This window comes from Tachysurus fulvidraco, chromosome 8 (assembly GCF_022655615.1).
Source record: "Tachysurus fulvidraco isolate hzauxx_2018 chromosome 8, HZAU_PFXX_2.0, whole genome shotgun sequence".
In the NCBI taxonomy this organism is placed as follows: Eukaryota; Metazoa; Chordata; class Actinopteri; order Siluriformes; family Bagridae; genus Tachysurus; species Tachysurus fulvidraco.
In genome coordinates this window covers 3,200,500-3,215,499 of record NC_062525.1, presented here as the reverse complement: position 1 = coordinate 3,215,499, position 15,000 = coordinate 3,200,500, and the positions used below count along the sequence as shown (strand labels likewise).

The 15,000-nt window shown below is 45.4% G+C and overlaps 3 protein-coding genes across 4 annotated transcripts in view; 2 read left to right on the top strand and 1 right to left on the bottom strand.

Moving 5' to 3' along the window:
- mfsd8 (major facilitator superfamily domain containing 8) overlaps window positions 1-404 on the top strand; it is a 10,321-nt gene extending 9,917 nt beyond the window's left edge. Inside the window, exon 12 of the mRNA XM_027165339.2 lies at window positions 1-404. This exon is cut by the window's left edge and continues 235 nt beyond it. The gene's annotated coding sequence lies outside the window, so the exon portion shown is untranslated.
- Window positions 405-1,992: 1,588 nt separating this feature from the next.
- Window positions 1,993-15,000, bottom strand: part of zcchc4 (zinc finger, CCHC domain containing 4) — a 15,660-nt gene continuing 2,652 nt past the window's right edge. Inside the window, exons 2-13 of the mRNA XM_027165325.2 lie at window positions 13,045-13,148; window positions 11,781-11,863; window positions 11,383-11,661; window positions 10,260-10,340; window positions 6,927-6,999; window positions 6,675-6,825; window positions 5,827-5,930; window positions 3,702-3,823; window positions 3,333-3,408; window positions 3,196-3,247; window positions 2,322-2,448; window positions 1,993-2,204 (exon numbers count right to left, since the gene is read on the bottom strand). Of these exons, the coding sequence (XP_027021126.2) occupies window positions 2,084-2,204; window positions 2,322-2,448; window positions 3,196-3,247; window positions 3,333-3,408; window positions 3,702-3,823; window positions 5,827-5,930; window positions 6,675-6,825; window positions 6,927-6,999; window positions 10,260-10,340; window positions 11,383-11,661; window positions 11,781-11,863; window positions 13,045-13,148 (1,373 nt within the window). The 3' untranslated portion in view covers window positions 1,993-2,083. The remainder of the gene's footprint in view (window positions 2,205-2,321; window positions 2,449-3,195; window positions 3,248-3,332; window positions 3,409-3,701; window positions 3,824-5,826; window positions 5,931-6,674; window positions 6,826-6,926; window positions 7,000-10,259; window positions 10,341-11,382; window positions 11,662-11,780; window positions 11,864-13,044; window positions 13,149-15,000) is intronic.
- si:dkey-219e21.4 (zinc finger CCCH domain-containing protein 13) lies at window positions 7,006-10,245 on the top strand. Of its 2 annotated transcripts, XM_047817759.1 has the most exons (7): window positions 7,006-7,407; window positions 8,190-8,330; window positions 8,421-8,516; window positions 8,652-8,879; window positions 8,960-8,979; window positions 9,077-9,210; window positions 9,478-10,245. In XM_047817759.1, exons 1-7 carry the CDS (start codon window positions 7,021-7,023, stop codon window positions 10,062-10,064), a joined length of 1,593 nt encoding a protein of 530 aa, XP_047673715.1. In that variant the 5' UTR covers window positions 7,006-7,020; the 3' UTR covers window positions 10,065-10,245. The 2 variants fall into 2 exon arrangements, with proteins under 2 accessions (XP_047673715.1, XP_027021127.2); XM_027165326.2 differs by having other exon boundaries at window positions 7,291-8,330; window positions 9,478-10,241.

Here is a 15,000-nt window from a genome sequence, read left to right as displayed (position 1 = left end):
GAATTAAAGACTCTGCGCAGTGGGGGATGGGGAGACGGATGAAATGTGTGTGTGTGTGTGTGTGTGTAAGGGCTTAGATCATGGTCTAATCACCGAGGTAACGTGCAATTAACACAGACTTTTTAAAAAAAAGAAAAAAAACCCAAAAACATTCAGAACTTGGACAAAAGTTAAATGTTCTTATTATCAGCAGAATAAGAAACTGGAAGAACTCAGTCATATTTGCACATTTTAATGAAGATTATAACTTGTATTTTATTAACCTTCTGACGGGTATTTTCACTTAATCCAGGTCTATTAATTACACGATACGTGTAAAAGTATTAAAACGGGTTCGAAATTTGTGGAGACGTTTTCTGTAAAACACTGACTGTATTTATCATCCATTAAATGTCTAAACAACTCGACTGCCACTGATTCATTGTAAATTTAGCTAAAACAGCTGATAGAGTTGTTGTTTTTTATTAAAGGTGGGGTCTCCGTTGTTTGAATGCCAATGTTGACACAATCACCAAAACAAACACGCCCCCTAACCCAAACGGGTCCCACCCCTGTATCGATAGCTCCGCCCACACATACATACGTAACCCAGGCGACTAACGGAAAGAAACGTGTCTTTATCATAGCTGAAGGGAAGAACAATACGATTGTAGATAAACAAACAAGCAAAAATGCCACACAAGCATAATGATGTAAAGGACAAAGGCATATATTAGTTCTGTGTAACAAAGCAAAACCAACGTTACTCACCTATCGAGAAGGAAAAAAGCGCCTCGGCGTCTTAAGTAAAGTCGGCCACATATTCACAGGTCGGAGTTTCCCGAGTCGATAACTCCTGAGCTAAACGCTGTTACTACACAAAACACGGTTGTAGCTGCCTCTCTACATTACTACGATAGAAAAGAGGTGTTATTTGTGTAGTAACAGCGTTTAGCTCAGGAGTTATTGACTCGGGAAACTCCAACCTGTGAATATGTGGCCAACTTCCTGCTCCTTCAGTTCTCTCCAGCGCTGGAAAGCTGATCCTATATTAACACGTCCTACTTCTTGTCCTTATCGTAAGTCTTTCTTCTCTTTCTTTCTTTGTTTTTATCCTCCATGTCGATGTTAAAACCGCTTTCTGCTAACGTCACACATGCGCACTGAACACTCTCTCCGCCCCATATCGACAAGCCCCGCCCCTTTCTGCTCATTGGCTACACGTTAGTTTTGTTTTTGTTATGTTTGTCGTCCCGACTCGGTTTTCTGAAGCGTTTCTCAAACGACAGAGACCGCACCTTTAAGTTACATTTTATTTTCTGTTCACCTGTTTTTAATTTTCCAACTTTTTCTGTAACTTTAATAATCATTTTAACGCTTCTGTATTTCTGTTGCTTCGGTCCACATCGTCTGTGATAAACTTGTTTAATGACCATCTTGGTGTTTTTTAGAGCTTTCTCTCTGTAGAATAACGCTGCCTTTGTGGTGAGTTTATAATATGAATAAAATAATTTAATCACCTCGGAACGTACGACGTGCTAACTGAGGGGGGGGGGGACGTGTGCGTGCGTTTGCTCGGTCAGATTTATTATTCGTTATTTTATTATTCCTCATGTTTACCTTCTGCTCTATGTTTATGTTCTGTAAAGCTGCTTTGAGACGATGTCTGTTGTAAAAAGCGCTATACAAATAAACTTGTATTGACTACATTATAGAATTAATCCTGAAATCTCTGTACATGAAATCGCTGTCGTCTTGATTAGACGTCACTCTGGAAACAGAAGGAACTGGTGGCTGAGATCGTAGCGAGCTCAGTGTTGGTTTCCGTGACTGTTAACGCGTCGGACTTTGTCGCTAGCGTCGAGAAAGCAGCACAAATCCCTGAGACGCGTCAGTACGGATTTATTTACAAACCGTGTTACACCTCGTATTTTAATTAGCGCTGCCTCGGACGTAACCGTGGGATTTGACCGCACGACCTTAATGATCGCGGAGACGACAACCAACAGACTCTTGACAGTGTAAAAGGGTGTAGTTTATTAAGGCGCAGTACATTTTACTCTCCACATGTCGTTATAATGTTCAGTCGTCCACGCCGGACGCATCAGAGCACAGGTGAGTCATGTGACCGTTTCTTCTTCTTCCTGTGTGCGTTCTTGGTTTTCCTTTTTTTAGCCGTGCGCTCGTTGCTGTCGTGTTTGAACTCCCCTTTAAGGCTCTGTACGCTGGGATAAGAGACGACACGAGGATCAGGTCGGGTTTGTCGCCTGAATGTACACGATATAATACACATGGAGAGGAGGCTACGTGAGATCTGTACGGTGTGTGTTTGTGTTGCTCACGTTTTCCTGTGTTTGAGAGGACAGGCTTTGTGTTTGTGTCCAGGATCGCCGCAGTTGTAGCAGCCCGTTTGTCCGCAGCGGTGATCCGGAAGGACGCAGCGTCCGCAGGGGGAACAGTGACGCCATGCTGAGGGGTTACAGGGATGTTAAAGGGGCGGTTATGAGAATACGGCTGTATGGAGAACCGTGTGCACGACGATCGGACACTGAAGACGTGCACAGAGCTTACGTATAAACGTTTAGTGTGAATAAGTCAGGGAGGGGGGATGGGGGGAAAAAGGAAGGAAGAAATGATGAATGGAAAGAAATGAAGGAAGAAAGGAAGAGGGAAAAGGAAAGGGAGGTGGAAAGGATGGATGGACATATAGGAAAAAAGGATGGATGGATGGATGGACATGGGGGAAAAAGAATGGATGGACGGACATATGGAAAAAAGATGGATGGATGGGAAAAAAGAAAGGAAGTAAAAGATGAATGGAAAGAGAAAGGAAATGGGGAAAAAAGAAAAGGGAGGTGGAAAGGATGGAAGGAAAGATGGAGAAAAAAGGATGGATGGATGGACAGGAAAAAAGGAAGGAAGAAATGAATGGAAAGAAATGAAGGAAGAAAGGAAGGGGGGAGAAAAGGGAGGTGGAAAGGATGGATGGGAAAAAAAGAAAGGAAGTAAAAGATGAAAGAAAAAAGGAAAGGGAGGTGGAAAGGATGGATGGAAGGAAGGAAAAAAAGAAAAAGGAAGAAAATACGGAAAGGAAGAAAGGATAGATGCAAGGAAAAGAAGGATGGAAAGAAGGAAGGATGGACAGACTTTTGGGGAAGTATACATCTAAAATAAAATAGATTGGATGGTTTACAGGACGGGAGACGTGACACTTACACGGCTTCACACAGCGTCCACATTCAGCACAATGTCTCCACGGTCTTCCGTTCTGGGGGAAAATCAACACGCTCAGGTTTGTGTTGTGTTTTTAGGGACAATGTCCATAACAGAACTTTTCCTTTCCTTCGGCGTACCTTTGAGGTGCAGGCGTTACAGACGTGACAGTGTCGGTTCTCTGCTGAGACGTATCGCTCACAGACGCTGCAGAAGCTGAGGACGTGAACAGAAACAGCTGAACATTTAACATTCATTGTGACTCTAATGTATTATAGAGACTAGTTAAGAGTGGAGGTGTGGAGCGTGCTCAGTGTGTGTTTGGTGTGTGTGTTCGGTGTGTGTGCTCAGTGTGTGTTTGGTGTGTGTGTGTTCGGTGTGTGTGCTCAGTGTGTGTGCTCAGTGTGTGTTTGGTGTGTGTGTGTTCGGTGTGTGTGCTCAGTGTGTGTGCTCAGTGTGTGTTTGGTGTGTGTGTGTTCGGTGTGTGTGCTCAGTGAGTGCTGTGTCACCGGTAGCCTTCCTCCTCCGGCAGGACCACGTCTCTGGGACTGAGGTTAGTGAACAGTCGCACCGGGGACTGCTTACGGCCCGTCGTCCCATGTTTGTACAGAGGATGGTTATCGTAGTCCACCTGCAGGGACAGTGTGTGTGTGTTACTGCTACAGCTGGACACACGCAGGGACAGTGTGTGTTACTGCTACAGCTGGACACAAGCAGGGACAGTGTGTGTGTGTTACCGCTACAGCTGGACACAAGCAGGGACAGTGTGTGTGTTACTGCTACAGCTGGACACAAGCAGGGACAGTGTGTGTGTGTTACTGCTACAGCTGGACACACGCAGGGACAGTGTGTGTGTGTGTGTTACTGCTACAGCTGGACACACGCAGGGACAGTGTGTGTGTGTGTTACTGCTACAGCTGTACACTGGCAGGGACAGTGTGTGTGTGTGTTACTGCTACAGCTGGACACTGGCAGGGACAGTGTGTGTGTGTTACTGCTACAGCTGTACACTGGCAGGGACAGTGTGTGTGTGTTACTGCTACAGCTGGACACTGGCAGGGACAGTGTGTGTGTGTTACTGCTACAGCTGGACACACGCAGGGACAGTGTGTGTGTGTGTTACTGCTACAGCTGTACACTGGCAGGGACAGTGTGTGTGTGTTACTGCTACAGCTGGACACAAGCAGGGACAGTGTGTGTGTGTTACTGCTACAGCTGGACACACGCAGGGACAGTGTGTGTGTGTGTTACTGCTACAGCTGGACACTGGCAGGGACAGTGTGTGTGTGTTACTGCTACAGCTGGACACACGCAGGGACAGTGTGTGTGTGTGTTACTGCTACAGCTGTACACTGGCAGGGACAGTGTGTGTGTGTTACTGCTACAGCTGGACACTGGCAGGGACAGTGTGTGTGTGTTACTGCTACAGCTGGACACTGGCAGGGACAGTGTGTGTGTGTTACTGCTACAGCTGGACACACGCAGGGACAGTGTGTGTGTTACTGCTACAGCTGGACACACGCAGGGACAGTGTGTGTGTTACTGCTACAGCTGGACACACTGTAGCAGTAACACACTCTCTCTCCCGGGTTCTTTCTTTCTTTCCTTCTCTCTCCCTCCTTCTTTTCCGCTTCTTTTCTCTCATGCTTTCTCTCTCTCCATCTTTCTTTCTATGCCTCTCTCTCTCCCCCTTTCTTTCTCTCTCCCCCTTTCTTTCTCTCTCAATCTCTCTCTCCCTCAATCTTTCTCTCTCTCGCTCTCTATATTTCTTTTTCTTTCTTTCTATCCCTCACTTTCTTTCTATCTCCCCCTTTCTCTCTCTCTCTCTCTCTCTCAATCTCTCTCAATCTTTTTCTCTCTCTCAACCTCTCTCTCTATTTTGCACCTTGTTTAAAACTTCATGTTGTAAAGACTTCATGAGAGCTGTAGTCGTGTTCACGCACATGAACTTCAGAGGGATTTGACTGAACACATGTTGTGATTCCATCCATCTCTAGTCTATAATAATAATAACTAGAATGTACATTTCCTAAAGAAAATATGAATGGTGCCTGCACGTGGCAAGTTCACCTCATCGTGCTGAGTGTTTTGATATACGACATGTCCATGTTGTGCTAACTTTTTGATTTCGCTTATTTTGGGGGCGGGGCTACACGTGACGTCGGTTCCCCTCATCGGGCTGGGGGCCAATACTTTTGGAATCATTGGACTGATAGTGTGGAGTTGATAGTTACATGTATTGAGAGTCTCCTTTACATCTACAGTCACTAGGAGAACACAGAAGAGAAGCCGTGCCTGAGCTCTGCGCACGCTGTGTGTGGGAGAGCTTAAAGGAATTTTAGGAATTCCCCATTCATTTCTATGGGACTTTTTTGGCTGCTTTTTCATCCGCTGTGCGAACATCGTTGGTCGAATCGCTTATAAAAGTCATAGCACACCTCTCCTCAACGAGCCGGTCGATCTGACACCTCATTCATGGGTCTAGGACAAAAGCTGTGGGACAAGTTATGCACCGAAATTTTGTCCGGAAGAAGAATATCTCAGTATGTAAGATAACAAGAATGTTGCTTTGCAAGCACCAATAATAATAAAGTAGTTGCTTTTATTTTTGATCCTTTACACAGAATCTGTTACCTGGTAATCCAACATAGTGAAGGCAGGGAAACAGTCGAGGATCCTCGGTTCAAAGAAGTAGGGAAATATCCAGATCATGGGCATCTGGGGGGACCCTCCGCTGTCTGAGGGGGAGAACGGCGTATTTTTGTGTGTGTAAAATGATGGGTGCAAAAGTTTGTACACCCATTATTAATATGATTTAATAACACTATACACACTCAGAAACCGTCATGGGTGTGCAATTTATGCACCATCCTTACACACACTTGTGCCTTACACACACACACACACACTTGTGCCTTACACACTTGTGCCTTACACACACACACACACACACACACACACACACACACACACACTTGTGCCTTACACACACACACACACTTGTGCCTTACACACACACACACACACACACACTTGTGCCTTACACACACACACACACACACACTTGTGCCTTACACACACACACTTGTGCCTTACACACACACACTTGTGCCTTACACACACACACTTGTGCCTTACACACACACACACACACTTGTGCCTTACACACACACACACACACACACACACACACACACACACACTTGTGCCTTACACACACACACACACACACACACTTGTGCCTTACACACACACACACACTTGTGCCTTACACACACACACACACACACACACACACACACACACACACACACACACACACTTGTGCCTTACACACACACACACACACACACTTGTGCCTTACACACACACACACACACACACACACTTGTGCCTTACACACACACACACACACACACACACACACACTTGTGCCTTACACACACACACACACTTGTCTACACACACATCTACATACACACCGTTTCCCTGTAGCCGCCTCCACGTGTGTGAGATGTTGGAGAACGTGTGGCCTAGAAGCTTCACCAGACCTCCGAAAGGTGGATCTGTGACCATCACCACTTTATTACCATCTCTCTCTGTCAGGAAGTCCAGGAAAACTTCAACTGCTTCCTGTAGACAGGACATTGAACAAGTATCAGTGTAATAGCATGTGCTTGTATGTACTGACTGATTTATTTATAAAACACAAGATGATTTGCAGAATGTTTTACTTTTCCGTCAAAGAAGTGATGATTAAACATGTTGTAGTGACAAAACTCCTCCTGGGGATAAAACTGGGAATATCTACAGGAGGAAAACACCAGAATGTTAGATTTTATTCTTACTTTACTTTATGGCATTTTGCATGCACCTACATGTGCGCACACACACACACACACACACGCACACACACACACACACACACACACACAGGCTTTGACTTGTTATGTCCTTATTAAAACTTTTACAGCTGCTTTTGCACATACCAGAGAAGAACACAGAGAGAGACAGACAGACAGAGAGACCGAGCGAGCGAGACAGAGAGAAAGACAGAGAGATGCAGAGAGAGAGAGAGAAAAAGAGGTAGAGAGAGAGAAAGACAGAGACAGAGCAAAAGAGAGAGGCAGAGAGAGAAAAAGAAAGAGAGAGACACAGAGAGCAAGAGAGAGAGAGAGAGCAAACAAGAACAATCCTTCAGTCCCACACGTTACTGTAAGTATCTTTTGTCATTTTATTTTCTTAGACTGATTTATTTACTGCCATTTTCAGACACTGTTGTATTTATTTCTAGATCGACACCAGACCAGACCAGAACAGAACAGACCAGAACAGAACAGAACAGACCAGAACCAAACAGAACAGACCAGAACAGAACAGAACAGAACAGACCAGAACAGAACAGAACAATCTGTGGAGGAGATTTTGAAGGTAAACGACGTAATTACTGTTCGTCACTGACACAGAGCCTCAGACCAGCTTTAAAGCCGACCCAGAGCTGTACAGCTTTATCGTGTTCTACAGCACTACTGACTCACTCGGACTAAATCATTCTAGAATAAAATGACAATCGTTATGGGTTTGTTGTATAGAAAGAAATGAAACAGAAGAGGTTTTATTCACTTCTAGAAGTGAAGCGATCGCTTTTTTCCCCTTCGCTATTCCAGACCATCGCTACCCAAACGTATCTCCACCGTCTAGAACGCAAAATTCTGTATTATTCGAATAACAGTAAAATGAAACGGGTCCATTCCAGTCTAGAACGCAGCGCTCCCGTCTAACTCGGACGCTCGGAGTAAAGTTCCGTCCTAAATACCTGCAGCGCTTCAGACGTGTCCCGACGTGTCGCACCCAGGAGGAAGGAACGGATTAAACTGTAATAATGCAGACATGTTCAGGACACCATGACGACCGCTCTGAGCTCCACTGTAACCACATGCTACAAGTGGAGAAATGACGATGAGGATTTCTTCTCTGTGGTTCTGAATGTTTTCTAGTCGGCAGAAATGGCAGAGGAAGAGCGCGAGCCGCAGCCGCCGCTGGCCGACTCGCTCCGCCTGGCGTCGGTCACGCAGCCTTATCCCTGTTCTCCAAAAACACGACGGAAACCAGACGCCGACTCGCTCAATCCTTCACAGGTTTGTCTTCGTTGTGTTGATGATAGTCGGGTTAAAGCGATACGGCACACGTGGGTATGTCATAAGGGCGTTTGTTTGTATGAACATCAGGAACAGCTGTCCTGCTGGCTGGAGGAGCTGGAGAAGGAGAGCAAGAGCGCGGAAGCTCATATGGCGTCTCTGAAAAAGCGCCAAAGCAACCTGGCGGTAAGCGACGAGCCGTGCGGTCTGTAACGTACGGAATCGGCTCATAATTCATTTCATAACTAGATTGAATGTAACTGTTTTCCGATACCGTGACACTCCGTCTCTCTCCCCCCTGTCTCTGTTCTCCGGGTGAAGACGAGCGCGGAGACGATGGAGCAGCAAGTACGCGAGCGATTCGAGGCCATGCGTCTGGCCCTGGAGAAGGACGAACAGGCCGTACTGGGTTCGCTGGAACTAGAATACCGGGAGAACAGCAGCAGAATGACGCGTCTTCTAAACGACTGGAACCAGCACCTGAAACTGGTGCGCAAGCGGATCGGCGCCGTCAGGACGCTGCAGCAGACAGGAGCTGAGCAGCAGCAGGTACTCATCAAACACCTTCATCATTTCCTCACAAAGCCAGAACTATAAGCCTGTAATTTTATCTTCCGTCCTGATTTTAGGTCTCTCGTGAAGATTTCAGGTAAATCGCCTCCATCGTCGTTCCCGACTCCGGGTTAAAATAACCGACGTTGATAAACGATCGGCTTGAGATTTCATCCGTGTAAACTTTTGCGTAGCTGCCACAAGAAGCAGGACGCAGCCGAGCTGGCCATCAGGCTGAACGGTGAAAGGTTCCAGAAGCTCATGAAGGTTTTGGGGAAGATCTCAAAAGATCTGCAGGTCCAACTACAGAAGAAGAGCCTGCTGCTGGGTAAACGATTTTTTTTTTTTTTAAGAGCTGCAGGCGATTATCGCCGACTCGTGAACTCATACATGGGTGATGCGAATAACAGATTTTAGTGAGGTTCGACGTACTGGATTCTGATTGGTCAGAACGTGTTGATGAATTTTCTTAGTTCTAATATCGTTTCATTGACCGATACACTCCTGATATCCCACAATGCACCACTAAATCTATTACCACACGTCTCCATAACGCCCCGTGTTGTCTGAAGCCTATTCCGTATTTTCTTGCCAGACTCCACTCAGGTGGTGATTGACAGGGCAGCCAGCCACAGACAGATCAAGGTGACTTCCAATGGGCGGGGCTTATACATCTCTCCTGACGACGGCTCGGCTCCTCCTCCCCCTCTGCAGTTCGATCAGACCTGCTGCGCCCTGGGCTCGCCCGCCGTAAGCTCGGGACAGCGCTACTGGGAAGTGGACGTTCACTGCTGCCCTTCCTGGGCCGTGGGCGTGGCATACGGCAGTCTGAACAGGAAAGGGCGGGACAAAAGCACAAAACTGGGCAGGAACAGACTGTCGTGGAGTCTGGAGTTTCGGGACGGGCGTATGTCGGTTTGGCACAACGACCGACACGTGGCTCTGTCCGGTCGCGCGCCAGACAGAGTGGGCGTGTTCCTGAACTTCGCCAAGGGACAAGTGGCGTTCTATGACGCAGACGCTATGAAGATGCTGCAGGATTTCTCAACCAGCTGCATGAGCGTGTTCGACAGGGCACATCACCAGTTCACCGAGCCCGTGTTTCCTGCCTTTCGCTTTTTTAACGCTAGAGATCGACCGCCTGTTCCGGATCATATGGAGATCTGTGACCTCGGGCTCTAACGCACTGCGGCTCTGCAGCTCGTCCTCGTCCTGCACCTTTTACTGTTTGTTCTGTAAACTTAACCTTTAACGTGTAAAATCACAATTTTTTTTTCTATTTGAGGTCAAAAGTCATCTTGTTGGCTTGATCAGGTGAGTAATAATAATAATAATAATAATAAAAATAAATAACACATCATGTAATGTTCCCCTCACCTGAAATCAATGTCCAGTAATAAACTCTTCATGGCACGAGTCTTGTCCTCGGTGCTCCGGATCTTAATCAGCTCGTGTAATCTGTCAGGAAGTGAGAAAGTTAGACTCCACGACACAGCAGGCTAACTTGGGAAATAGTTATTAAGAGCTTTAGATACTAAAAGAATCGTAAATGACGACAGGGAAGAAACCGAGAGTCAGAACCGGCCATGCTGTCTGGGTGGGCGGGGCATACCGTCTCTCTGACCTGTCAATCACAGGGTTGCCCGCAGCACTTTGCCTAAGCTGGGACACCGTACCGCCTTAACTAGGTCGTCAAAAAAAAAAAATTCCGCTGCACAAAAGGCCGTCGAGTGCATCTCGGAGAATAGCGAGGACGCACGCGCGTGCGCGCCACACGGCCGAAATGAGAGAAAGACGTGGTCCGTCACTGTCTTTAGGATAAATAGCCAGTTAATAAAAGGCGTGTCCGTGAGAACTGTAAGTGGACGTATGTTTTGGGTTTATTTAAGCATTTTAATGTATTAATCTGTAGTTCTTGCAAATTTAAAGTAAGTTAGCTGTGATTTTGTTGTTCGAGTTCTTCACCTGCTAGCTAGACTGCACGTGCCTGTTTTTAATAATTGTTAAATGTAGTAGTGTCTGTGGTCTCTCTCACAAAGAAGCCCCGCCCACACCGGGCCCCGCCCGCCCACACCGGGCCCCGCCCGCCCGTACCGCCTTAAGGAACAAATTTTCTGCGGAAACCCTGAATCGCTAACCAATTCTTAGTTAGTTTGTAGATTCACAGTTTGCAGGTTTGTGAGTAAGTTTTTAGTGTTTTATCTTGTAAATTAAGTTTGTTCGTTAAAGCTTGTTTTCCTGATTTCTAATCCAGTCCTGGTTTAAACCATTTCCAGGTGGCTCCAGACTATCTTAATATACATCTATATTACTGCAGTATCCATCAGTACTGTGCTGATCATGTCCAGATCAAAAGTAATAAAGCCTGAACTGGCAACCCGGGTACTCATTGACTCTGTAATGCAGAGCGAACGTCTGTCGAATAATCGCTTAACTAGCCCGCTAACTACTGTACATGGTGTTTTATATATACCCGGCTACGATATTTTTTAACACTCACCTCGGCGTCCCTACGCAAAGAACCTTCCGGTATCCTAATCCAGAGAGCACATCCAGGAGGAAGTGGCAGCTGCGGTCAGCAAACAGGTACTGCGCATTGCTCTTCTTATTCTCCAGAGCACGCAGCAGAAGACTGGGCCTTCTCAGACGAGCCACAGTGATGTCGTCAGGAAGCGCCCGGTGCGAGGCGTGAGCGCTCCATTCGTCAGGAAGGAGCAGGAGCTGACAGTCCACACAGAACCTCCTCTGATCCAGCGGCAGGGAAACGAACTCCCTGAACCTGCCGGAGGAGTGAAAACTTTTACACCCTGCTCTTATATCCTCTCACACACGACGAAATGTCGAATGTTTTTTTTTGTGATTGTTTCTCATTGGTCCTTTTACATGGATGATGTTTACCTCCTGCAGTATTGTGAATGAGTGAACAAGAGCTTCTTGGACCGGTTCTGCTCCTCTCTCGCATGCAGTCGCTCCTCCGATACCTGAAACGTTTGCAATTAAAACTGTAAACGGACTGAAGATAGAACTTCAGAAACATATTCATGTAGATGTGTGTTTACAACAGCAGGTCCATAACAATTTAAATCTAAATGTTCCTCTAGAAATATATGCTCATGAAGCAGGTACAGAAAAAGCCGTCATGTATATATACATATATATTTAAAATAATAACAAAATGTACATCACAAGTTTAAGACTCTGGCAAAACATGTTACAAAAAAGAAACAAACACATGAGGATTTAATAAATTGATCAAGAGTAAAATGTTTTATTTGTATATTTTCTCATAGTATTAAAAATATTAAATAAATCCATTATCACAAAACATTCTAAAATGGTAAAGTTACAGTCGTATCGTAGTGAAGCTTAAATTCCTCATTTATGCATGCAAATTTAATTCTGTACCTACTGCGTTCGATTCTGCACCTACTGCGTTCGATTCGGTGCCTACTGCGTTCGATTCGGTGCCTACTGTGTTCGATTCTGCACCTACTGCGTTCGATTCTGCACCTACTGCGTTCGATTCGGCGCCTACTGCGTTCGATTCGGTGCCTACTGCGTTCGATTCGGTGCCTACTGCGTTCGATTCGGTGCCTACTGCGTTCGATTCGGTGCCTACTGCGTTCGATTCGGTGCCTACTGCGTTCGATTCGGTGCCTACTGCGTTCGATTCTGCGCCTACTGCGTTCGATTCTGCACCTACTGCGTTCGATTCTGCACCTACTGCGTTCGATTCGGTGCCTACTGCGTTCGATTCTGCGCCTACTGCGTTCGATTCTGCGCCTACTGCGTTCGATTCTGCACCTACTGCGTTCGATTCGGTGCCTACTGCGTTCGATTCTGCACCTACTGCATTCGATTCGGGACCTAATGCATTCGATTCGGGACCTAATGCATTCGATTCGGGACCTACTGCATTCAATTCAGTGTCTATTGTAGAGCTGTGGTAGACTAGTCGTTAACTACTGACCGGAAGGTCATGAGTTCGAATCCCAGGTCCACCAATCTGCCACTGCTGGGCCCCTGAGCAAAGCCCTTAACCCTCAATTGCTCAGTTGTATGAATTGAAATAAAATGTAAGTCACTCTGGATAAAGGTGTCCTGCTAAATGCCATAAATGTATTCGATTCAGTGTCTATTGCATTCGATTCAGTTCCTTTACCTTTTCACTCTCCCACTGAAAGAAGCTGCAGTATTTTCTGTCTCGACACGCAGAGCAGGCGTAAAATCTCTTCCCACTCTTGACCTGAAACAAAACAGCAGGTCCTGCAGCGCGCGCACACACACACACACACAATAAAGCCAATAGCTAGTGATCTGTGACTCTTTGTGTGACTAAGGAATCTGTGCTTTTAGACGATGACACAAATGTAATGTTTTACTACATTTTATTATAATCACAGTTTTGATCTGATGATAAACTCCAATCAGTTTATAATATTTATATTCATTACGAATTCCGACAGACTAGCGCTGGGTTGTGATCAGTGGGTACAAAGTTCAGTAGTGAAACACATTAAATAACAAAGTAAGTTATTCATAAATAAATAAATATGAAAGGATGAAAGTAAGCAGACAAAATAACTAATTGTAACTCTTGCGCACACACATACAAACACACACTCACTCTCGTACACACACACACACACTCACACACAGAAAACACACACACACACACAGACACACACACTATTTATATACACCCATACACACAAACACTCTCTCGCTCTCTCTCACACACACACACATATACATGTACACTCTCTCTCACACACACACATATATACATGTACACTCTCTCACACACACATACATGTACACTCTCTCTCACACACATGTACACTCTCTCTCTCACACACACATATACATGTACACTCTCTCTCACACACACACACACACATACATGTACACTCTCTCTCACACACACATATATACATGTACACTCTCTCTCTCACACACACATATACATGTACACTCTCTCTCTCACACACACATATACATGTACACTCTCTCTCTCACACACACACATACATGTACACTCTCTCTCTCACACACACATATACATGTACACTCTCTCTCTCACACACACATATATACATGTACACTCTCTCTCACACACACATATATACATGTACACTCTCTCACACACACACACACATATATACATGTACACACTCACACACACACACATACATGTACACTCTCTCTCTCTCACACACACATATACATGTACACTCTCTCTCTCACACACACATATATACATGTACACTCTCTCTCTCACACACACATATATACATGTACACTCTCTCTCTCACACACACACATATACATGTACACTCTCTCTCACACACACACATATACATGTACACTCTCTCACACACACCCACACATATATACATGTACACTCTCTCTCACACACACACATATATACATGTACACTCTCTCTCACACACACACATATACATGTACACTCTCTCACACACACCCACACATATATACATGTACACTCTCTCTCACACACCCACACATATATACATGTACACTCTCTCTCACACACACACATATACATGTACACTCTCACACACACCCACACATATATACATGTACACTCTCTCACACACACCCACACATATATACATGTACACTCTCTCTCACACACCCACACATATATACATGTACACTCTCTCTCTCACACACATATACATGTACACTCTCTCTCTCACACACACACATATACATGTACACTCTCTCTCACACACACACATATACATGTACACTCTCTCACACACACCCACACATATATACATGTACACTCTCTCTCACACACCCACACACATATACATGTACACTCTCTCTCTCTCTCACACACATATACATGTACACTCTCTCTCTCTCTCACACACATATACATGTACACTCTCTCTCTCTCTCACACACATATATACATGTACACTCTCTCACACACACATATATACATGTACACTCTCTCACACACACATATATACATGTACACTCTCTCTCACACACACATATATACATGTACACTCTCTCTCACACACACATATACACATGTACACTCTCTCTCACACACACATATATACATGTACACTCTCTCACA